Source organism: Juglans microcarpa x Juglans regia, chromosome 4D (assembly GCF_004785595.1).
Source record: "Juglans microcarpa x Juglans regia isolate MS1-56 chromosome 4D, Jm3101_v1.0, whole genome shotgun sequence".
Lineage (NCBI taxonomy): Eukaryota > Viridiplantae > Streptophyta > Magnoliopsida > Fagales > Juglandaceae > Juglans > Juglans microcarpa x Juglans regia.
Genome location: NC_054600.1, coordinates 7,157,079 through 7,182,989, shown reverse-complemented (window position 1 = coordinate 7,182,989; position 25,911 = coordinate 7,157,079). Strand labels below are relative to the sequence as shown.

At 35.3% G+C, this 25,911-nt stretch overlaps 1 protein-coding gene, 2 long non-coding RNA genes and 1 pseudogene across 3 annotated transcripts; all 4 read left to right on the top strand.

Moving 5' to 3' along the window:
- Nucleotides 1-1,751: 1,751 nt before the first annotated feature.
- Nucleotides 1,752-2,273, top strand: LOC121260098 (TMV resistance protein N-like). Its single transcript, XM_041161949.1, has one exon. The coding sequence runs from the start codon at nucleotides 1,752-1,754 to the stop codon at nucleotides 2,271-2,273; it is 522 nt and encodes a 173-aa protein (XP_041017883.1).
- A 1,411-nt stretch (nucleotides 2,274-3,684) lies between these two features.
- On the top strand, nucleotides 3,685-4,750 carry LOC121260097 (annotated as a pseudogene).
- Nucleotides 4,751-5,673: 923 nt separating this feature from the next.
- On the top strand, nucleotides 5,674-7,500 carry LOC121259239. Its single transcript, XR_005939539.1, has 2 exons — nucleotides 5,674-6,105; nucleotides 6,748-7,500. It is a non-coding gene; the product is annotated as an uncharacterized LOC121259239 (long non-coding RNA).
- Nucleotides 7,501-19,437: 11,937 nt separating this feature from the next.
- Nucleotides 19,438-22,418, top strand: LOC121259238. The gene is made up of 3 exons (XR_005939538.1): nucleotides 19,438-19,975; nucleotides 20,568-21,436; nucleotides 21,703-22,418. It is a non-coding gene; the product is annotated as an uncharacterized LOC121259238 (long non-coding RNA).
- The last annotated feature ends 3,493 nt before the right edge of the window (nucleotides 22,419-25,911 follow it).

Below are 25,911 nucleotides of genomic sequence, written 5' to 3'. Positions count from 1 at the left end.
TGTTTATTACAGTATTCGTCCATTATAAGTGAGGGTTTTTTAATAATGTGGGCTGGGGTCACTCTTGAACATGTGACTGTCGTCTCTTTTTTAAAAAAATGAAAAGTTCAGGTTCTCATTCTGGGTCAAATTCATGGACCGTAAGAGGGGATTAAAAAACTAGTTTGGAGAGACCACTTTGCTATTATAGCTACCAAGCGAAGCTACGGATTTTTGGAAAAGTAGATAGTTTTGGTAGAAGATTTTACAATTGTCCAAACTATAAGATGAATAAATAATGTGGCTTTTTTTGAGTGGATTGATCTTCAAAGTGAGCAAGACAATTGCTATAAGATGACATTGGAATTAGTTGAACGGAGGAACGACAGGGTACTTCATGAGTGGCTACGCATCGAAGAGTCTAAATTTAATGCAATGGAGAAGAAGTACAAGGGAGTCTTGAAAATGTTCATCTTGTCATGGTTATTTTTTATAATAGTTTGTGGTGTAATTTTTATGTATCCAAAAAATTACAATATATCTCGGTCAGTGCTACAACTCATTAACCCGTTGTACTTTTTTTAACACTGATCATTTTTTTAACACTTTGATAAGTTGAATGTACTAAATGTGGTTAATGTAATGAGAACATCCTTCATATTTTGAATGTATTTGAAATTGAATTAGTTTATTTTGAGATAAGATGCTGCTTAGTTTATTTATTTTCAGATTGGAAATTCTCTATGTCATAGATAAACCAAGATTCAGATTGGAAATTCTTTATGGATAAATGTCATAGATAAACCAAGATCAAATTCATGGATACATGTCATAGATAAACCAAAAGAAAATACAACCAGATTGGTACAACCACAAAATACAACCAAATCAAATCCAAGTATGTCTTGCAGTTAAACTGCCACATTGGTACAGAAATTGAAGGACAATCTGATCAGACTTAAAGAAATGACCATGTGAAGAAAGTCAAACTACCACATTACTCCCTGTCACATTAAAATAAAGACGGAATACATTAACCGATAATGTCAAGTTGAATTAAACATAACAAAAGATAAATAAATCACCACATACAAGATATAAGAAAATTTCCACTATGATTCCAAATGTATCGATATGTTGTCAGTTGTTGGCCCAAAATCCCCACATAAACAACCAAAAAACACAAACTTTATTTACTTCTTCCATTAAGAACGGGTAAAATACAAATAACTACAACACTACTATACCTCACTGAAAGACAATTACTTTTAGTATGTCCCTCATTCTTACAAATGCTACAACGTCTTTTCTTTGTTGTTTGTGTTTTTTTTTTTGGGGTTCTTCACTCTCAAAGATTTTGGTCATCCTTTTGTTGGCACCGGTGGAGAATCTTGGACCGTTTGTGAAAAGTTCGATACAACTTGACTTCTTACCATGTGAAGGTCATTGGTTGACTTCCCTCTTTGTGAACATTCTATATGATCATCCATTGCAAGTAACTCTTTGTGAACCTTTTCCAATGCAAGACATAGGTGATTGTGTTTTTCTGTTGACTGTGACCCAAGTTTGACAATGTCATAAAGTTTTATCATCAACTTGCTTTTTCTCATCCTAAGATCATCTTGTCCTTGCCGAACTTGCCCTTTAAAACATGGTATGTCAGGAATGGGTCGACTCTTAGCATTAATAGTCAATCTCTTCTCATAATTCTCCAAGTGATCTCCAAATTACTAGCAAACATTTCCTTAAACACTTTTTTTTTCAAGTGTCCAATGGTTCCCCTAAGCACTCAAAGAGCCTCATCATCAATACCACCGTCTTCTTCCACTTCTCCAAGACCTCGATGGATACATGATGTTTTCCTCAATTTCCATGGTGAAGACACCCACAAGAGTTTTACAAACCATTTATACACTGCTTTAGAAAAGAAAGGCATTATCACCTTTAAAGACAATGAGAAACTTGCGCGAGGAAAGTATATTTCTCAAGAGCTCTTGAAAGCAATTCGTGAATCCATGTACGCCATCCCCATTATCTCAAAAAACTATGCTTCCACAAGATGGTGCTTGACTGAACTTGCCCAGATTGTCGAATGCATGAGAGAGATGGGTTTGACAGTTTTGCTTGTTTTCTACCATGTTGATCCCTTTGAGGTACGAAACCAACTAGAGGCCTTTGCAGAAGCTTTTGCTAGGCATGAAGAAGACCCTAATATTGATATGGAGAAGATGCAAACGTGGATAGTTGCTTTGAAAGAAGTGGGCAACATATCCGGATGGCATTTTCATCTTTGATAAAAAATTTTCTTTTATTCTTATAGCGAGAGCATGCATGGATATGTTGGAGATTCTCAAATTTGTACCCCCATAAAATTGGATTCCAACCTGTTGTACCAATCAAATTTAATTGGATCCATATAAACACACATGTTAGACTCGTGTTGATCAGTTAGCGATCCAGCTCATGTGACAAAAATTATAACTTCTTGATGTGAAATCTAATCTCTTTAATTAAATAAATTTAACATTTGATCCTTATGATCTATTAATTTTTTTGTTAGAGAAGTGCTACTGCCACGATTAGGTTTGGATACAAAAAAAACATTTCATCTCATTCTCATCTAAATCATTACAAATTTTTCAAATTTTCATACAAAATATAATAAACAATTTAACTTTTTCAACTTTCAACTTTCAACTTTTATTCAAACAATATTAAAAAATAATATTCTAAAAATATTTTATTCAACTTTCAACTTTCATCTCATCTCAACTCACTATTCAAACCCCCTGAAGAGATTTCATAAAAATAAATTTATAAATTGATATGACTTTACGTGGTACGCAGATTTGTACGTCAGATTGGATATTTGATGATCTCTTTAATGTTTCTGAATCAAGATCTGTTTGGTTGCTTTTGGTTGTGGATGACCACAAATTTAGGGAAATGATCAGGGGGATTTGCCTGCCCATTCAATTGGTGCTTGCCCCCTGATATTAATCGTTTCATCTTCAACCATTGGCCATTTAGCTATTGCCATCATCCAATTTTCCCTCTTGGTTGGATTTTTTTAAAATATATATATTTGTCTGACTATTAATTGTATTATCATTCATGGTTCCTCCTCTCTAGGGACTGACTACCTTCTTATTTTGCATCCATATCTATTCCTCTAAAAGTCGACATGCATTCTATGGCTTCCCTTCATCCTCAGAGCTACAACTTCCTTCCTCTAGCTGCTTTACTATATGAATCAATTACTTTTGACTACATATCATTACATTGCTCCCAAAGCCGATTCCCTTGTACTTTACTATCAATTATATGAAACTACATCATGCTGCCTTGTCCCTTTGGATTTCGCATCAATAGCAACTCCCAGATCATCAACGTACCAAGAAACCCGGTTTCCTTATCAAAAGCTACAATTCTCCTATGGATTCTAATTTGGAAACAACACCCAAACTCTCCTAATTCTCACCAAAAAACAATGGAAATGTAAAGGTCAAAAATTAAATATTATTAGGGTACTATAATATTAAAGATATGAGAACGGTACTCTAATTTTATTAATAATCCTTATTTATGGTAGAGTAATACCTTATACAAAGGGAGCATGGGGGTTAAAACCAAAATCCCAAAACCATGCTCCTTACAATATGCTATATTGCACATTAATACATTATCATGCATTTGGCTCTTGAAAGTCTATCACTATCTCATAATAATTAATTATCTTATCATTTTTCCCCGATATGAATCAACAATTGTCCAAGAAATCATTAAAAGGATACTTCAAGGATTGAGTCGTAACTTTTCAACTCTTTCCAAGGACCTTGTTGGAATAGAATCCCGTGTGGAGGAAATGATGAACATACTTGGTATTGGATTGGCCGATGTTCGCTTTATAGGAATTCATGGTATGGCTGGAGTGGGTAAGACAACTTTGGCAAAAGTCATTTATGATAGAATATCTTACAAATTTGAAGCTAGCAGCTTCATTGCCTGTATTAGAGAAGAAACTAGAAATCATGGTTTAGTTTCTTTACAAAAATAACTTCTTTCTAAGATCTTCATGGAAAGGGCAATAAATATTTGGGACGATCGTGAGTGAATGAATATGATACGGAATAGACTATGTTATAAAATAGTATTTTTAGTCCTTGATGATGTGGAAAGGGAAGAACATCTAACAGCATTAGCAGGGAGCCATGATTGGTTTGGTTCGAGGAGTAGAATCATTTTAACGAGCATAGATAACCATTTTTTGAAAAGACATGGAGTGAATTATATCTATAAGGTAAATGAGTTGAATAATGATGAAGCATTGCAGCTCTTTAGCTTGGCAGCTTTCAAGAAACCCTATCCTGAAGAAAATTATGTGGATTTATCCAAAGGCTTTATGAAATATGCTCAAGGCCTTCCTTTAGCTCTCAAAGTTTTAGGGTCCTCCTTGTTTGGTAGAGGAACAAATGCAGGAAAAGGTGCTTGGGATCAACTGAAAGTAAATCCTAATAAAGGAATTTCAGATATACTTCAAGTAGGTTTTGATGGATTGGAGGATTTGCAAAAGAAACTATTTTTAGATATAAGGTGCTTTTTCAATGGAGATGTTTTAGATAACATTTTAATGGATATATTAGAAAGTTTTGGTTACTTCCCATACCTCAATATTGATATTCTCATGGAGAAATGTCTTATAACTATCTCATCTAAACGGTTGAGGATGCATGATTTGCTACAAAAAAAAAATGGGTCAAGAAATATTTAAGACGAATCCCCCGAAGAGCCTGGTTGGCATAGTAGATTGTGGCATTGTAAGGATGTCCTTCATGTGTTGAAGAATAATACTGTAAGTGGATTAATCTAGATATAAATCATGTATAGTGTATTTTCATTCTAATTCTTAAGGTTTTTGCAAATATTTCTCGCACAATTTTATTGTTCTTGGTTTTTAGTGAACTGTCGTGATTGAAGGCATAGTGCTAAACTTACCTAATCAAAATGAGGAATGATTCAGTGTTAGAGCCTTCTGAAAGATGAAGAAATTGAGAATTCTTAAAATTCACAACACAAGTTTTGTCAACATGAGTATTTCTAATCTCTGTGATAAGTTATTGAATCTGCATTGGCACAACGACCCTTTAATATTCATGCCAACACATGGGTTACGGGTGCTAGAATGGTCTGAATATCCTTCAAAATCGTTGTCAAATAGCTTTCAAGCAGACAATCTTATTGAACTTAGATTTCCATGCAGTCACATCAAGCAACTATGGAAGGGAATTAGTGTAAGGTGTTTTCTTCTTGTTCCTCTTTCTACTAATGGTACTAAGCTAGTTAATGTTTTTTTCTTTTGGTTCAATATTTATTATTTTATAACAGAGTTTTGGGAGCTTGAAATCCTTTGATCTTAGTTGCTCTCAAAACTTGTTGGAGACACCAGACTTCACCGAAGTCCCAAGTTTTGAGACACTAGACCTTGAAGGTTGTACAAGTTTATCTAAGGTCTAGAAATCTATTGGTGTTCACGAACGACTTAGACGATTGAATCTACATGCTTGCGAACGCCTTAAATACATGATTGCGAATGCCTTAAAAGCTTTCCCAATGACATTAGCCTGGAGTCTGTTGAACATTTTTATCTTCTGATTGTTCAAGATTTGAGAAGCTCCTAGACATTGTGGGAACATGACTTCTTTGTGGTTACTTTATTTGGATGGTACTGCCATAAAGGATCTACCCCCATCATTTAAGAGTTTATTCGGCCTTTCCATATTGTCTTTACATAACTGCAAAAAGCTCTTAATTTTTCCGAACGTTATTTGTAGTTTGTCATCTCTTAAAATTCTGGATGTATCTGATTGCCTAGCACTTGGTGGAATTCCAGACATGAATGGTGAGGGGTATCTGGAACAATTGTATAAAGGTGGAACTGCTATCAAATTCACTAAGTTTTTCGCAGTGCCAGAGCTTTGCTCAAATGATGCTTGCTCTACATAAGAAATGTTTATTACCAATGATGACTCTATTGGGGCCTTCTATATTGGTTATGATGACAAAGTCTACTACATTAGAAGCTTGAATCATGAAGAAAGTAATTTGCAAACAAAAGGCTATGACGTTGTGAGTCTCTTCTCTTCTTTTGTTTTTTTTGTTTTTTGAAATGAAACTGAATTTCATTGATAACAGAAGACATTACATCAAATCGCTAATTACAGTAGATTGAATACATAATGGAATTTCTTCCAATGTATACTTGTCTTCTACAAAATCTAACCCAACTCGTGCCAAAATATGTGCTGCCATATTTGTCTGTCTATTCGTATGAATAACAGACTTTAAATTCAGGGCTGTTAGTACTCCTTTGGCATCTGCAATTAGTGGAAAAACTAAACTGAAATTTGTTTCAACCTTGTTTGCCATCGAAACAACTTGCATAACATCCCCCTCAAATACAACCTTGGACAACCCCATCTCTTTGGAGAAAATTGCAGCTGACAGAAAACCATAATCTTCTGCAGTAAAAGAATCACAGTTTATTGATTTGGGAGCTTGTAATGTGCCAATCACCTGCCCTTGAGAATCTCTAGCAATCACTCCAATGCCAATCCTTTCTTTTGAAAATTTTGTAGCAGCATCTCAGTTTACTTTATAAACTCCCTCATTTGGTTTCTACCATGATCTCTTCTTAAGATGTTTGTGGGAGTGGTTATTTAATATACTCCAATTAACATCTTACTATTTTTGTTTTTACTTCACGTGGAGAAAAATAATTGTTTTAACCCCAAGTTAATGTGTGGCTCTTCCCTGGGAGCTGAAATTTGAGAGTGTTTCAACATGAGAAGTTTGGGTTCTCATGTAACACTTCAAATCCATCCAAACTTAGATAATAATAGTAAGGAAGGGATATTTTTCATTTTGCTTTTTATGAAGTTGATGATGAGGTAGAGAATTCAGATCCAAGGATTTTCAAAGGCAGTCATCCTACTGAAGGCCAGTTTATTGAGTTTGTTTATCATTTTTAGACTAATGAAGGTCCTCTAAAAGAACCCTTAGTCCTTCGTGCCTCCAAAGATCACCCTTCTGTAGGGCCATTTGGGTTTGGGCTGTATCTACCAGCCGAGTGGTTTTTGGAGCAATCAAATAATTTGGATGGATGGAGCTACATTGGAGCATTAGTTAAAACAAGTAGCTCGAGCGTGAAGGTGAAAGAGTATGGGGTGCGCCTTCTATATCAGCATCCTTTTTCCGAATTATATAATACCTTTATTCCTTATATTGGTTTAAAATTAGAAATTAGGCTCATCTTTGTTGTTGTTTGGAAATGGGTAGTCATATTGTTGTACCTTATCGTTTCTAACGCGTAGTAAGGAATTAAAATGTGTGGTGGGTCAGTACTCCAGGCCATGTTGTGTAAATGGATGCAATTCATGTATATATTGAGGCTTTCATCAATTATTAATGCTAGCTATTGGACAAGACGTTTGAGAATGCAGAAGTGTGAGAGTTCAAGTGCTCTATACCAGCTATACATTAATTATGAGATACAACTCTTCATTCAGGCTGTACAAAAGTGATCAGCTAAGCAATTCCAAATTTAATTCAGGTAAAATTTCCCTTGGGTTAACATCGACCGACCTTAGCAGTGTTCCTTTACCATTTTTCCACAAATTTCTAATATAACAATATCGACCGCTTTCCTTAATATATGTGTAAAAGAGTTTATAATATATTTCTAATATTACGTACAGAAACAAAGTATTAAAATTTTATAAAATAACTACCATATATCATTTACAATTCATTAGGGTTTCTTTTTTTTTTTTCAACCCCTCTGATCTCAATCTTTTTTTCTGTAAAAATGGTTTTTATGCTCTCCTATCATCGTGATTTCATTAATTACTTTACAATAAACTAAATCAATAAATCCAAAAATAAGAGCCCTAAACTTTTATAGATTCTAATTTTATAATAATTCTTCTTAGCATTCCATACATCACACACCATATCTCTTTTATTTTATTTTTTTCTCTTTTTCATAAAAAGTATGTGATGTATGAATTATGGGAAAAACAACTTAATTAGTTTAGTAAAAATAAAATTAATTAAAATCTAAAACATATAAAATGTACTGTGTGAGAAGATTTTTAGCATCACTCCTAATTTTAATTTTAAGAGCCTTTGTAGTCACCATTCGAACTGCCACTTGGAGAGATCGTCCAAATCTCACAGCCATTTAGGCGTATTAAAGGAGGAGTAGTGCTACTCTGCCACTCAGAGTAGCCCGCTGCAACTTACATCGAGGACAAAATCACCTTTTTATTTTTTTTCAATTTTTTTATTCATATTTTCTTATCATTTTAAAACATTTTCAAAAAATATAAAAAAAATATATTAATATACTAATAGTCACTTCCTTAACTATTAAGTAAAGAAAAAAATTTAGAATAAAATAAAATACTTGAGTTATCAAAATGAGAGGGCAAATTGAGCGGGTAAAGTAGCATTTTTTCTTAAAAGAATGTGCCAACTTTTTCCACCTTTACTATTTAGAAAGTTAGCAATCAGTTTATTGGTCCCATCTAGATCAAAGTTGACTAGCCAATCCTATTAAGATTTTGTTATTTTATTTTAGGATAATGTTTAGGCAACACCAACCGTGCTTCTCAAATATGCACACTAATGTAAATTATTCTTTTAAAGTATTTTCTTAAACATCATTAATCATTAAGAAAAAATACAAATTCACTAATGATCATTTTCTTAATCACATCTCAAGAGCATACTTAGATTGAGATAAAACTACACCTGGGAGTTGTGGGTGACTTGAATGCCTAAAAAATAGTGTATGAGAACCAGATCTTTCATAGCAAATTGTTGACTAAGAGTAGTAGTGAAGGCATTAAGATGTGAGGGGTTTGAACTAGTGAGAAGAATATCATCTACATATAAGAGTAAAAAGATCGTGCCTAGAGATGAGTGATATATGAAAAGTGAAGAGTTAGCAGAGCTATACTGGAAAGCATAGGCAATAAGGAAAGTACTAAACTTATCAAACCACACGCGAGGGACCTGTTTGAAGCCATATAAGGCCTTGTTTAACTTGCAAACACAAGAAGAAAAAGTGGGATGGATAAAATCTGGAGATTGGCAAACAAACATGTCCTCCTAGAGATCACCATGGAGGAAGGCATTCTTAACATCGAGTTGGCGAATATCCCAATGGCGAACAAGGGCAATATTGAGAATGATCCGGAAGGTGCCGAGCTTGATTATAGAAGAGAACGTCTATGTATAATTGACACCATCCATTTAGTGGAAGCCCTTGACAACAAGGCAAGCTTTTGACCAATTGACAGTACCAGTCGGCATTGATTTTGGTCTAGAAGACCCATTTGCAACCAATAACATCCATGTGAGGGGAACGAGGCACGAGTGTCCAAGTGTTGTTGTCTTGGAGAGCTTGGATCTCATCTTGCAGTGCTTTGGTCCAGCCAGCATGGTTAAGGGCGAAGCATATTCTCTTTGGTTCCTTGGGTTTGTGGATCCTAGCCTGAGAGCACGTTACCCTGTTGTGGCAAGGAGGATCCGAAACAAGTGGATCAATGGGCGAGAAGGGGGCTCGGCAAAGGGGGGAAGGTCATCATGTTGGGCACTAGGAGGCTCGACTCAGGGGTGAAGCCCGAGGAGACAGCTTTACGTGGGATTAGCTGGTGGAAGAGGTACCTAAACAGAAGAGACACTTGTTGGGTTAGAAAGCATAGAGCTTGGTGAATGCCAATCCATAAATGTTGACAAACTTTGGTCAGAAGTGGGAGGGAGGTGGAGATTCCCAAGCTGTTTGTAAAGGAAGGTGGATTCATAAAAAACAGCATGTCAGGTGATGAAGGTTCGACGAGAGGTGGGGTGGTAGCATTTATACTCTTGGTGTTTGTCATTATAGCCCATAAAAATACATGGGAGAGTTTTTGGATCAAATTTGTTGTGCTTATTGTCCCAAGTATATGGGTAGCATTTAGAACCCAAAGACCTAAAGATATGTGTACTCAGGCTAATGACCATGAAGAAGGGAAAATGGTGAGTTAAGATCTAATGTAGTGGAATGAAGATGATTTATTAAGAAAACAGTAGTTGAAAAAACTTTGACCCAAAAACGTTTTGGAACATCACTTTGAAAAAATAAGGTCATACCTAATTCACGAATTGTTTGATGTTGTCGTTCCACTGAGCCATTCTGTTCTGGTGTATGAGGACATGATTATTGATGGAGAATACCTTGTTGTTGAAGGTGAAGATTGAGTTGTGTGTTGGTGAACTCACCACTACCATCGGTTTGAACGATTTTGATATTTTCGTTGAATTGACGTTCAATAAAATTTTTCAAATTAAATAGACATTAAAAAAACAGATTTTTTTTTTATAAAGAATAATCATATATATTTAGAAAAAGCATCAACAAGACATGCATAATATTGAAATTTTCCAACATATAAAACTAGGGTGGATCCCCATAAATCACAATAAACTTTATCAAATACAATTAAACCAATAGTAGAAGAGGATAAAAATGTAAATTTGCTCATTTTGTCTAACTGACAACTCTCACAACGAGATTTTTTTTTTTTTTTTGAGAATAGAAATAAAGCCTTGAGAAAGAAGAACACCAAGTGTAGATGCTTGGGGATGTCTCAAACGTTGATGCCACACTTCTTCAGAAAAGTTTGAAATCAAGTGTAGGAGTGTGCTTCAAGTGGTAGGGACAATACATATAAGTTACCCTTTCGTCGTCCGTTCAACAATGTGCGATTATTCACCACTTCTTTAATAGAGAAACCAACACCGTAAAATTCACAATTGTTAGGATAATTAGTTGTTAATTGGCTAATTGATAAAATAAAATTGACAAATCAAGATCAAATAAAATATCTTTTAATTTAGAGCATCCTTATTCGGTTCCCTATAAAATTCTCTAAATTTTAACTAAAATACCCCATTCCTTAAATTTTATCCTAAATTTTACCTATCTTTAAAAAACCTCATACATCTCATTCTCTATATTTCCCTATTCTATTAAAATAATATTTTCATATTCTTTTTTTATCACTTTTTTTCTCTCACTTCCATTTATATTCTTAACTACTAACTTTTTTTATCTTTTTCCTCTTGCTTTTAAAAATACATTATACTATATTTTGTAAACACTTTATATGACTTTAATTCGGATACAATATTACTTTTAAAATTAATAAAGTATTAAGAATAATAATTTTTTCTTAAATGTGTGATTTCCAACGCGATGATATTTTTTAATATATTTTTGTCTGCATATATAACGGTGATATTTTATTTATATTGTGTAACGGTAACAACTTTTGTCTTCATCTAACGTTTAATTATTTTCAACCTTCCGCCAATGGTGACATTTGTTATTCTTTCTCTAACGATAACCTTTTGTTGGTGTTTTCCCCAACGGTAACATTTTGTTAGTCCTTTTCACACCAGTAACATTTTTTATCTTCTCTCCTTTGATAACTAAAGTAAGGCATGAATTTAATATTCACGTTAAATTGCATGAATTTAAGTAAGACATAACTAAAGTAAGTCATATTCATTTGCATTTAGTGCCGCAAACATCCTTTTCCCCTAAAATTTGGACGAAAGTTTAGGATTTTCACCCTAAACCTTCAATTGCAATTCACAGCACAGAGCAATGAAACAACACAAAGCAATGAAGCAACACAGAACAATAGAATAACACAGAACAACGAAACAACACCGAGCAATGAAACTGCACAGAGCATTGAGACTACACATAGCAATGAAACTACATGGTCGTAGTGGAACATAACAAAGCAACGAAAGAGCAAAGAGCAATGAAACAACAAGTTTGCAATGAAACAACATAGACCAATGGAACAACACAGACCAATGAAACTGCACATAACAATGAAATAACAGGGTCGCAATGGAACAACAAAGACCAATGAAACAACACTGAGCAATGAAACAACATAGAGCAATTAAACATCACAACGCAATGAAACTGCACAAAGCAATGAAATTGCACATAGCAATTCACAGCATAGAGCAAGGAAACTGCACAAAGCAATGAAATAGCATAGAGCAATGAAATAGCACAGAGCAATGGAACTACACAAAGCAATGAAACAACATGGTCGCAATCCAACAACGCAAAGCAATGAAACAACACAGAGCAATGAAACAGCACATACCAATCCAACATCACCGAGCAATTGAACAGCACAGATTAATCCAACAATAGGCAAAAATATCTAGAATTGTTTTTCATAATGTGCAATATATAGTTCAGTGGAAAATAACCCCAAATCAAAGCATAGAAAATGGAAATCTCAGTACATGGAGGAAACAATTGCTCAGAAAAATTTAGGATTTCTTTCCCTAAATTGCAATTCACAAATTAATGAAAAATAGCTCCAAATCTAAGCATAAAAAATGATTATCACAGTAATGATGAAAATACATTGCAACAAAAATCTAAGAAAAACATTTATTCGAAGGAGATCTGAAAACCAGAAGGAAATCTAGAGTTTTTTGTCAAAACGTTGGATCTGAAAATCTAGCAATGGAGGAACCTTATTCTCAGTGAAATGAGATAGAGAAGCTCGATGCAAACAACCATGGAGGATCTCGAATGGATGAAATTCCAAAACCGCACCGCATGAGGCTGAATCGTCATTATGTGCAAATGAAAATAAGGGAACCCAGCAATGGAGGAAAGCGAGAGGGTATAGGGATACTTACAATGATGAACCGATGGAGAGGCTGACATCAATGGTGGTTGCGGTGCGAGGGAGGGGCAAAAACGACGAAGGCACCTAACGGTCAAAGGGAGGGAGACGTAGGAGCAACAAATAGCAGCCAACGAAAAGAACAATTCGGGATGTATAGTGGATGGAGGAGAGTTTGTGGTGAAAACCCTAAACTTTCCTCCAAATTATAAGGGAAAAGGATATTTAGGGTAGTGAATGCAAATGTTCTTAGTCATAGAGCCTCCATTACGACTACTCATCCCTCTGGAGTAACAGCAACACCATCAACTGCCTTCGTTCTCACCCTTCCACACAGAAACAAGCCACTCACCAACAAACTTCAACATGGATATGGACTTTTTAATCCAAAAATTGGAAGAACTTTCCTGACAAGATCTAAATCTGGAGCCAGCTCATTACTATGCAAAGGTGACCACAGAACTTGCACTAGTGGGAAGAATAGTAGCAACATGTCCATTAAACAAAATATCACTGCATGCAAGCTTCAAGGCAGCTTGGAACTTCATCAAAAACTTCCACATTGAAGACTTAGGGGTCAACCTCTTCCTTTTCACTTTCTAAACTCCCCAAGACAAGCAGAGGATGCTCAACCAAGCTCCTTGGAACTTCAAAGGCCATCTGCTCATGCTAAAATCGTGGCCACGAGGTTCCACTTGGCAGGAGATAAGTCTAAATTCTTCTATGTTTCATGTGCAAATTCATGGTCTTACTTTAGATCACATGACAATGGAAAATGCAACAAAAATAGCTAATGTTATTGGAAAATTAGTGGAGGTGGGTGGAGACCCACAATTTGGGATAGCCTGTAAAACATTTATAAGAATGAAGGTTGAAATAGACATAACCAAGCCTCTCAAGCAAGGCTTTTGTCTCTCTAGAGATTATAGCATAGACACTTGGGTATCATTCAAATAGGAAAGACTATCGGATTTTTGTAATACTTGTGGGATGCTAGGACACTCACAGATTTTCTATAGATTTCTAAAAACCTTCCCCTTAGAGTTACCCTTTGGTTCTTGGCTCAGAGCTAATACGTACAATACAGGATCAAACCCACCGCCACAACAAAATCAAGCACCTTTTCAAGCAACAATGCAACTTGACAAAAGCATGGAAGGAAAATCGAGAAATACACAATTAATTTGCTTGAATTAACAAAAGGAGAACACAAGCAGCAACAAAACACAAGAAGCCAAAAAACTGATGGGAGTAAAAAAAGGAAAAGGAAAAATTGATGAACTCCCTGAAGCTTCATCACAAGGAACAACCCAATTAGAAGCACTCCCAGATTTATTGTTGAGCTCACATGCAGTAGAATCACTCCAAGCCTTCTATCGGACACAAACAGTGGAAACATTTTTGGTCAAAACCCATGGAATGCAATCTTACATTTCGGACCAAGCTCAAACTGCCACTTCACTGAATCAACAAAAGGCGGTGAGAGTTTCTTTTCAAAAAGAGGTTGGTTTGGATTCAGAGATGAGATGAGATATTTTAGATGAAAGATGAAATTTGAAAAAAAATATTGTTATAATATTTTTTTAATATTATTATTGTTTTTGGAGTTGAGAAAGTTGAATTGAGATTTGAAAAAGTTGAATTGTTTATTATATTTTGTGTGAAAATTTGAAAAAATTTTAATGATGAGATGAGATGAAACACTTTCCAAATCAAAACAGGGCGTTATTCTCCATCAATGATTTCAACCAAAAAGCAAAAGTGGTAGAACAAATCCAAACTGACCAACTTCTAGCATTATTTGTGCCGATGCACGAAACATTGCATGGCAGATGGCTCCAAAAGAACATTGAACCAACAAGCAGACCTCTTCACGACGGAATGACCAATTCACATCACTCTCAACACTCGTGCCAAGCCCAACTGCTTCGGCTTCCTCAAATGAAGTACTATTCAAAGAAATAAATTCATCGACTGTTAGCAATAAGTCTTTATCAACAACTGCTAGGTCTCTCAATACGGAATACAGTTAAGCCCACTGAACCCTCTCCCATCAAATACAGTGAAATGAACTTTTGAAGTGATGGAGGACCTGCAGGGAAGGAGAGAAGATAAATCGGCTTTAATTCTGTTAGGGACAAGTGAGCCGTGGGTTCATTCATCTGCAAAACTTATCAATCAAGAGTTCAATCTCTACACTATTAATACATTTTCATCAACAAAATAGACAAAACCATATTTTCCTAAAAGAAGATATTTCTCTTTAAAAGCCATGACAGAGGCGATAAATATGGGAGATATTTTTTCTACAATTGGGAGCCACAAACTGACAGTTAACCTGCATGCTTCTCAGACGAGGACATCTACATCAGCAAAGAAAGTCAAAGCTCCAAGTGAACAGCAGCAGCCAAGTCAAGACCAAAATGAAATCAACATCTGGATATTCAATGTAAGCCCATCTCTCCACTCTCAACTTTTACTCAGCATGGCCCATTAATTAAAGTACAAGCACATATAGCCCAGAAAAAAAAGTCCCTACAAAATTGAAGTCTCCCATATGGAAAAATATTTCCCTTCACATCCTCTATTATTTCTGAAGACCACCAGCAAGTAAAGAAAAAACATAAAGCCCAAAGAGAGAGGGAAAACAAGAGAACCCAATATGCTCTTCAGATGATGTAGATTTGGCTTGCAGGTTGCTGAAATTGAAATCTAAACCAGTTGGGAAAATTAAGAAAGAAAGAGAAGCATCAAGGTCCATTCCATATTTCAGATCAGTTTTACCAGACTCCAAGAAATCCAAAAAAACTAAAGAGGCAAGCTCCAACATGGCTCCCCCATCCAAATGAAGACACTGATTTGGAATTATAGGGGTTTGGCCCGCCCCAAGGCAATCAGATCATTAAGGGCCAATATTAGGAATTATAATCCAGATATAATCTTTTTGTCGGAAACCATGGTGTCGTTTGGTCGCATCATATCTATTGTAAATAGCTTGGGTTTCCATAATTTTGTGAATTACCCGACCTCAAGCAACGAAGGAGGCCTTCTACTTGTTTGGCGATCGAGTGTAGATAGTGAACCGGTCAATATTAATATGAATGCAATATCTATTTTAGTCTACTTTGATCCTCATTATAATCCATGGCTTATCACTTTTGTTTATGCATTGGCACATTGGCAATTCAAAGAAATTTTTTGAAAGCACATGGAATCTATACCTAGATCTTTTCCAGGTCCATGGTGTTGTATTGGTGGTTTTAATGAATTAATCGATTAGAAAAAAGCGGGGACACAAGTGGCGACATCTTCAAGGGGAGGGTTAAAAAAATCTAATGGATTGCCATGGATTGATTGATATTGGGTATTCGGGCCCATCTTTCACTTGGAGTAATAATAGACATGGGGAAGCAAACATTAGAGAAAGGTTAGATCGGGGGATTGTCAATCAAGAATAGAGAATACTCTATCTAGATGCTTTCTTGCAAAATCTGATTTCTACGACATCAGATCATAGTCCACTTCTATTGAGCATAATTGCACATCAGAGTAGGCTGCACTCATTTAAATTTGAATAATTTTGGATACACGAATCCCTCAATCGGATAGTTATTCAAGAAGCATGGAACAAGCAATTCAAAGGAACTCCAGCCTACATTTTGTGCAAAAAAATTAAGGCAACAGAAGCAACATTAAAACTCTAGAATAAAGTTCACTTCGGAAAAATTTAGCATCACATTCACAAAATTGAAAGAGATCTTCTTGAAGTGTAATGATTAACTCCAACTCCACAAAATCAAATGAGAGAACAACAACTCCAATTTGATCTTCAAAAGTAGTTGAAGAATGAAGAAACTCTGTGGAGGCAAAAATCCTGAATCTCTTGGCTAACAACAACAGATTTCAACACCAAATTCTAGGAGCTTTAAAATTTTCTAGTGGGGTTTCCAAAAAGGGAGAAATCATAACCTGACAACAAATGCATGAAAATCAATATGTCAACTGAAATATCTAGGTGGATTGGGTCTCAGACTAATGGAAACAATGAATCTATCATTATTAGCAAAAACAGGATGGAAACTGAGTCAAAGAAATAATGGACTATGGCACAAGCTCCTAACAAAAAAATACCTCAACTCAACCACGTTCAAAAATGCAGATTAAAAAAGTTTGGACTCGTGGGTATGGAAGGGACTCCTAAAGACAAGGGATTTATTAACAAAAGGCTCATGCTTCCAAATTTTTGACCGCCTATCAGTATACGTATGGACAGAACCATGGATACCAGAAATTGAAGACTTCAAGCCAAAGCCTATCCAAAATATGGAAGAGATATATCCTCAGTTGAATGTTTCGGACATCATCAGCAACCACCCACATGCATGGAATATTGAGAAGATGAGTACACTTTTTGAACAGGAAAGCATAGAATGCATTAAAAAGATTCATCTTGTCCAAAACAACCACATAAGTGACACATTGATACGACTCCCAAACTACAATGGTAAATTCTCAATCAAGATAGCATATCACCTGGCGGCAAGATTACAGGCTCCATCTTGCTTCAACATTTTCTAGAGCCCAGCTTCAAAAATCTATGGAGATTGAAAGTACATGACCATCAAAAGCTCTTACTTTGGAACACTGTATGGGACATTCTTCCGACCAGGGAAAAGCTAAGCAGAATTATTCCAAATTTACTTCAAGAATTTTGTCCAATGTGCAATCAGGCAATAGAAATATTGCTCCACCTATTTGTGGAATATCCTGTGGTTCAAATGTTGTGGAAATATAGCAAATGACCCTTGGCATCACTTCCAATTACATCCATGCGAGATTGGATAAATCTGATAATAAATCCAGCTCCAAACTTGGTTTAACATAATCAGAAAAACATCATTTTCAGATCTTTGCAGTAATCACTATGGACTTCATTTGGAGCGGGGGAAAATGATTTTATCCACAATCATACATCCTCAACTCTTGAAAAGGATTCTCTCCAGCTAGACACCATATATCACGCTTATAAACAGGCATGGGAACAAAAGGCAAAGAAGAAACTCAAGGAAAGCTGGATAAAGCCTCCAACGAATCACTTCAGCTATTCATTTGATGCAGTAATTAGGGAATCTTTTTCAACCACTTCTGCCATCTCTCGAGACTCAGGAAGAATTTTGGAGTTTTGGACCTCTAAGATCCAAAACATCAACCCCACATTTGCAGAAGCCTCAGCAGCTCTCCTTGCAGCACAAATTGCAAATTATCTGGAAAAAAGACCATCAATTCTGGAAGGAAATGCCCAAACAGTAATTGATGCTATAACAGATGAAGTGCTTTCACCACAGTGGCAAATACTACCGATCCTAGAAGACATCAACAAAAATCTTCATCCCTGGGTAAACTGGAGGATCAAGAAAATACACCAATCACAAAATTAGTGTGCGCAGTCAGTGGCACAATGGGCAGCGACTGAAATGATTTTTGGTCAAATACCACTCATTAGTATTCCTAATTGTATTATTCATATAGATAGTGGCAATGACCCACCTTAAACTTATTATAATTCATCTATATATATATATATACATCTTATATGTATATATATAACGAATGCTTGTTGAGAAGGGGGAAAAAAAAAGTCTTCACTACAAATAAAGGTGTCACCAATGTGTATGATTTCGTGAAGACTTTCATCACCAATTTAAAAAACGTCATTACCAAGATATTGACCAAGATTAAAAAGCATACTTGAATTATTTGTCAGAAGCACCAGTGTCTGCAGTGTATTCCGTATCATGAGTGCCATTTTCAAGAGGAAAAATGCTACTTTGTTCACTTCATTTGCTCCTTCATTTTGACATCTCATATATTTTGTTTTTTATTTTATTTTTTTCTTTACTTAATAGTTAAGAAAATTATTATTAGTGTATTGATATTTTTGTTTATATTTTTTAAAAATATTTTTAAAAAATAAAATAAAATGAGAATTTTGAACTGGCGGTAAGTTGAGCGGTGCACTTTCAAGAGTCATAAAAGTCAATGCTTGTGAAATATCATCGATCGGAGATCATGATCAAACGGTGTCAACTGGTTTGCTTTCAAGATTAAAATCCAAAATTTTGAAAACCTCTCATCTTATTATTACAATTTTTTTTGAATTCTCACATAAAATAAAATAAACAATTCAATTTTGTCAAATTTCAAAATAAAAATAATATTAAAAAATATATTCTAATAATATTTTATTCAATTTTTTAATTTTAATCTTAGCTCACTAATAAAAACAAATAAGTCTTGTGGGATGAATAGGGAGTCTAGGTTCTTAATCTTAGGTTTGAGTTTTAGAAAATTTGAGTTTAGGTTTCGATAATTCAAAGTTTATTATTTGAATTTTTTTTGAGTAGTTTAGATTTATCTATAAGTTGAGATGAGTTTAAATTATTTATGAATATTAGAATAAAGTTTAAATTATTTATTATATTTTATATAAAAATTTAAAAAAATTATAATAATAAAATAAAATAAATTAAAATAATTTGAGATAAATTTTTAATCCAAATTCAAATGAATCCATAACGTCGTGTCGCCTTTTTCTTCAAATTTAACAGGTCAGAGCTGTGTCATAACCTGTGGTCTTGGTGACAGCAGAATTGTGGGTCCCACTGCAGGAGACATTAAGACGGGACTTGTGAGTGGCTGGGGAGAAGCCACGTCCTCTGGAGGAGAACGGGCGTTGTTTGCCCTTGTTCCCGTGTCTAGTTTTGTTCCCATAAAAAGCGTACGCCTGTGTGTTGAAGGATTTATGAAGTTGAGTCCGCATCAAGTATCCTTGCAGCAGCGGCACAAGCTCGGCGTAGGAGGGCATCGGTGGCTTGAGCAGGGGGGTGGTGAAGGGTTCGTATTTCGGACCCAAGCTGTTGAGGAGGGATAAAAACCTTCATATTGTGACTCACGGGACGTCCGATTGCAGCTAGGTGGCTGCACACAGTCTTGAAGCTTTGGAGGTGATCTTGCAGCGACGTCGTGCAGGCTTCCTTCCTCATGTATGTCAATTGTTGAGTGAGCTAGAAATACCTTTCTTGGGATTCTTGGGCATAGGCTTCTTGAAGGGCATGCCAGACTTGATATGAAGTCTCAAGTCCGACCAGCAAGCCAACCGACTCCTCGGAGAGGGTACCGATAACCCATCCACAGAGTAGTCGGTCAGATTTCCTCCATCTCAGGTATGTAGAACTCAGTTCTTTGTGACTGGTTGTTGTGGCTTCATCGGGGATGAGATCATACGGTGGAGGGGAGGCAGCGTCTGTGAGGTGTCCCATTAGGTGTCCCATGAGGTCTTGGCTCTCAGCCAAGGCCACGACCTGCTCCCTCCATAAGGGGTAATTCCCCTAGTTCAACCGTAAGGTCACGAAATTGTTGACCGAAAGTGAGATTGACGCCATGGGAGTAAAGCTCTCTTGCTCGCACAAGGTTCTGATTACCATAAAGACAATTGAACAGCAGGTGTTTGTGAAAAAAAGTAATATAAGAGGATTCGGTAGATGTGATTTCCATTCTAGTGCATGTAGCCGTTGGGTGTAGCGTTTCCTCGTGTGGAATTGTATCCGTTGTAGGAGTGTCTGGGCATTTTCCTTTATTTTATGCTGTCTGGTGACCTACCTACTAAAATCTTGAGATTGTTTTCGAAGATTAATATTACTTTTCATCTTAGATCTTTTCATTCCCAATCACTTGTAAATATAGCACATTTACGCGGGTTCATATACCAAGCACTTATATGTCATATAGTATTAACTAATCAGGAATACATTGCAGGAAAAGCACACGACACTCGATGGAACTGCAGTATTATAATGGAGCTAATCAGGAGTTAATCTTCATGCAATTCTTTCTAATCTCTCCCCTTGAGCCTGTCAATGGAGAAATATTTCCCATCTTAATCATGGACTGGGCAAACTGCTCGAAGAACAGCTCGTTGTTTTCTGAAAATGTTTTCACCAATTCCATGGATGCTTCGTTCTTTGTGAGAAGAACTTGATCAGAGCTTAAAAGGCCTTTAGAATACAACAAGTTCTTGAAATAGCTGTTGTCAAATTTTGTTGGGCTGACAAAGTCCAAGAAAAACAGGTTCTGATCACCACCTGATCTCGGGCATCTGGTTCTCAATTGGGCAGCATACGATTGATCAAATGTGCTGTCGGGTAGCCCATTGCCTGACTGGTTGTAGAGTCTCTGCCTGAAGCTGGTGCAACGGGCATTTCCTATCGTGTGGCTCCCTGCATAACAATTATTCAAACTTCAATAATCTTCTTGCCATATTGAATTAAACCAGGTTAATTTAGATGGTGACTTTGTTTTGAAGTTAAACCAAGTTAATCACGTGTGTTCTGGGTAATTTAGATTCCTCCACACCCATTCCATCAATCATTTATCCTTAAATGAAGGACCCAGATTATGGTTTGGCACAATGGTGGGTTCAAGCGAGCTCTTTAAATATTACCGGATAGCGCAACAAGATCAACGACATTAAGTCCTTGTTGCTTGAACTTGGTGAGGATAGTCTGGAATGTGTTGTTTGGAGCAGGGATGTTGTTGTTTGAGCCACTCAAGCTTGCACTTCTGGAGTCCCTTCTTCCTAATGGAACCTCCCAGCTGGGTCCACCACTCTACATATTCAAAACATGGTCAAGTTCTGATTATACACACACACATATGCTGGCTAGCCAAGAGTTGTTTTTAGGTAAAAGTATATTTTCTTCCATCAACAAATTATAAAGCTAACAAAATTCACACATTGCACGTTCAATCTTAAGTATCAAAAATCTCAATGGACTGAGCAAAAAATTCATTTTCTTTTATATAGTTTAGGGATGGAAAATATAGTTTGGCTTATTTCTGTCATGCAACAAAATTATGACAAGACTATAAAAATGTCACTTTACTAGAACAGTGGAGTCTCTAGCAGCTAGAGCCACAATATCAGCACAAGATACTGTATGTGGGCACTCTTTCTCCAGAGCAGATTTTATCTCGTCCAGAACTTCAAACCCTCGAGCAGAGTTCCTGTTTGGGTTCGACCTCTTCTCACTGACTATGCTTCCGCTGCTGTCCAACAATAGGGATGCGTCGCAGCCCTGCAAAATATGAAGAGTTTTTTGTATATAAGTTGACATGCATGCATGGATAATGTAGTGTAGTCTTTATAACCTGTTAAATGAGATGAGTTTTAGGAAGTTGGAAGACCTGGACAAAACAGTCGTGGAAATGGAGCCTAAGCAATGAAGCCGCCATGCGAGCTTCTTTGGCCACAGCCTTGGCCACTATGGACTTCACAATCTGTTGAGCTTTTGGGCACGAGTGATCATAAAACTGTGGGTAGAGGTAGCCCCCATGGGTCTTGCTAGAGAAGCAGCAAAGGGGAGCAAAGGCAAAAAGAGAAAGAACTAGGAAAATATTCGAAAACTGAGACATATATTAGTATTGACTCTCTCTTTTTGTCCCAATCCTTTCAAGATCAAGACCCCTCTCTGTATAAAACACTTGCAGAGAAATGGTCAGGACCTGCTATGATGAAAGCTGTTGAATGGCATTAGGGGGGATTTATAGGGGAAACTTTTTGTAGACATTTGACAAAGTCCTACGTAATTAAGATATAGAGAGAGAGAGAGAGAGAGGAAAAAACTGGGAAGGGAACAAAAAAGTTGGAGTTGGTATCTATCTAGCTTTATATTAATGTCAAAGAAAAAGGAACCCAAAAAGTAACAAGAGACTTGGAATGGGAAAGTAGCTTTCCCAAGCATGGGCTTGCTTGTTCATCGCTATAAATTCCCTTATTTTAACAGAAAACCGCAATCCATTGGGTGGTAGATCGTTCTCATAAAAACCGGTGGAATGAAAGGTCTAAATCAAGAGCTCTGCTTCTTAATTAGCATTATATTAATTTTACGATACTCAATTGATTAAAATCACTAAAACGTGTTCTCTAGTCATGAGCTTTAATTCTTGTTTGTTATAAAGATTAATCTAGAAGTTCACAAGTTGGTCAACCTGCAGTACTGCATCTACTCCTGGTTGTTTTTGGGTCGGGAGATGAAAGACATTATCATGAAATAGAGAATTCAGGATGGTGCCAATAGTGGTTCGATGTTGACTCACCTGCCCTGTTGACAGAACGAATGAACTCAAAAATTATTGGTGCCATCCAAGTGCGACTATGTAGGAAAGTAAACCCGAAGCCAGCTAAAAAAATAAAGCCTTTACAGCAAGCTGAATCTTTCATGTTCTTGGCACCTTAAACTACTTCGGTTTACCATGTTTTTTTTTTCAGTCGACCATGGCCGTTTCCTAAGATCATCTTGTACAACTAGTGCATGTGGGCTACATGTTCGTCTATGCCTTCCGTACTGTTGAAATAGAGAGGGTTTTGGAGAAAATAATACACTTATATTTTCTGTCAATAAAACTGTACAAAACAGGTCTATATATAGTTGAAATATATATAGTTGAAATATAATGATGGAAGAAATATTCTAACCTAAAGTAATTACAGAAAATTAAGAATATTATCATAATATTCTAAGAATACTAGATATAATCTAAGATATATATGTATACACTAACACGTATCACCCAGCTCGTTCATCAGATTTGTTGGGATATCAATGCCTTGCATTTAACTTAGACATGTTGAGATGAAATGAGATAAAAAAAATAAATAAATAAAAAAAAAAAATCAATTAATAGTAGTGAAATGGTTTATAAACCATGAATAGTAGTGAAATAGTTTGAATTAAAATATTTTATGGGATTTTATGAAATGAGAGAGAAAAATTGAATAAAACTATTATAAAGTTAAAATATTATTAAAATATAATTTTTGTTTTAAGATTTGAGAAAATTAAATTATTTTTTGTATTTTGTGAAAGTTTGAAAAAATTGTAATGATTAGATAAAGAAAAAGAAAAATTGAAGATTTACAATTGAAAGTATATGTTGAGTAGTACTGTTTGGATGTTGAAAGGAGATGGATTGAGATGAAACTCTCTCAACATCCAAACCGGACCTTACATAATTTAAGTTCTCATTTTTCACATTCTCATTTTCCCAAACATCCTTATCTTTAGTGGCTTAGTCAACCTCCATTTTTTTTTTTTTTTTTTTTTGAGCTTAGTCAACCTCCATTTACAATGTCAGCTGTCGAGTTCGTAGCGAGATTGTATTAATAAAAAATGATTGGATAATGAAACAAGTATTTCAGTGTGGTAAATGGACAATCAAATTACATCTATAGCTTTCCTTTCCTTTTCATTTCTTTTTTGTAGTGAATTAGTGTTTGAATTAGTGTTTGTGTAAGTAGCACTACTCTAAATTAATATAACGTGATAAGATCACTTTTGTTTTTCAATTTTTGGTTATAAATTGCAAATTAGTATCTAGGATTTCTTGTTTAGCAATTAAAGACATGAGTTTTAAATTTTCGTAAAATTAATACCTAAATTTTTTAAAAAAATGGAAACTATGTATTTATGTCAATCTCTCCTTAAACAAATAATGGGTGGATTGCCACGTGACATCAATGTATCAGTCAACCACCTTTGATTGGTTGACGCAGATATTAATGACACTCGTCACCCAATAAAAATTTGACATTTAGGCTTAGTTTGAGTATTCTTGAGAATATCTTATTATATTACTATTTACTATTCTATTATTATTTTTTACATACTTTTTATTACTATTTATTACTATTTAATATTTTATTATTATTATTCATAGAATATCTGAAAATACCTCACTATCCAAATTTTATTCTAACTTTGCAAGTTATAATTTAAATTTTATTTAATAAAGATGTGGAATAACTTACCCCATTTGTTTTCTAGAAGATGAGTTGCTTAGTTCCCATGCAGCTTTCGAGATGTTGCGTGCATGGGTCTTCTAGCTCTTTTACATATGTTTTGGTGGAGCTGTTTAACTTTTTGTTTTCTTCTGCATTATGCATGCATGTTGACATTTCATACAACCTATAATCTTATTTCGTAATTATAGGTGTTTGCCTGCTTTGAAGGTTCGGACATATATAGATAAAGCTAATGCTTAGTCTGAAAACAAAGATAACGGGAATATTAGGTTAATCCTATCCATCCACTAATATAATAAAATTAAATTAAATAAAGATATTATAGGTAGGGTTGGAGAACCAATCCTTTTAGAGTACTAAAAGCGTTTCATTTCTTTTATTTTTTTTAATTTCTTAATCAATTAGCATTTGATTCATTGATCTCAAGAGATAATATTTATAGAGAAATGATAGTTGTAGTCTTGATTGTGCAAACGCCGCACAATTATTTTGAAAAAGTGAATAAATATAAAACCCACGTGAAAAAAAAAAATTAACTTTTTAATAGTAGATCCCACTATTTTTCAAAATGACTGCACGATACTTGCATACTCCATGACTGTATGTAGCATTGCTCTTTATATATATATATATATATATATATACACACATGATCTTAATTTAAATGTGACCTTTTAATAGGTTTAAAAGAATGATCTCGATCAAAATGTGGCACACCCCCTAATATAGTGGAATACCATTTCTTTTAAAATTTATCTTCAATTACGATTTTGTGTAATACGTTAAGATCTTTCACTCCTCAACCAAAATCTGACACATCAATTTTTCATCAATAAATGAGAAACTATCCCACCTACAGTTGAAATTAAAAACAAATTCAAAATTTAAAATAAGAATGCAAGGCTGGTTGCCTGCCACTCCAAAATGATGATCAGATTGTTTGAAGTGGCCTAACCCTATTTTCAAGATATGGTCGGCTACTATTCTAATTTCATTTGTTGCAGCCATCTCAACGTGAGGTGGCCATAAGACCATCCCAAACAAGATGGTCTATGACCACCTCAAACTGGGGTGGCAACATCCACTCAAGACGGTTTGCAACCACCTCTACATTGAGATGGTCATGCTATCCATCCACCTTACGATGGACATGTAGAGAGGAGATCTAGTTGATCACTATCTTGTAAATTTATTATCTTTTTAAAATTTTAACAAATTATTATAATATTATAGGTTTTATACAACTTTTTGTCTTTTTAACCGTTGTCATGGGTTCATTTTTTTATCGCTTTTCATCAC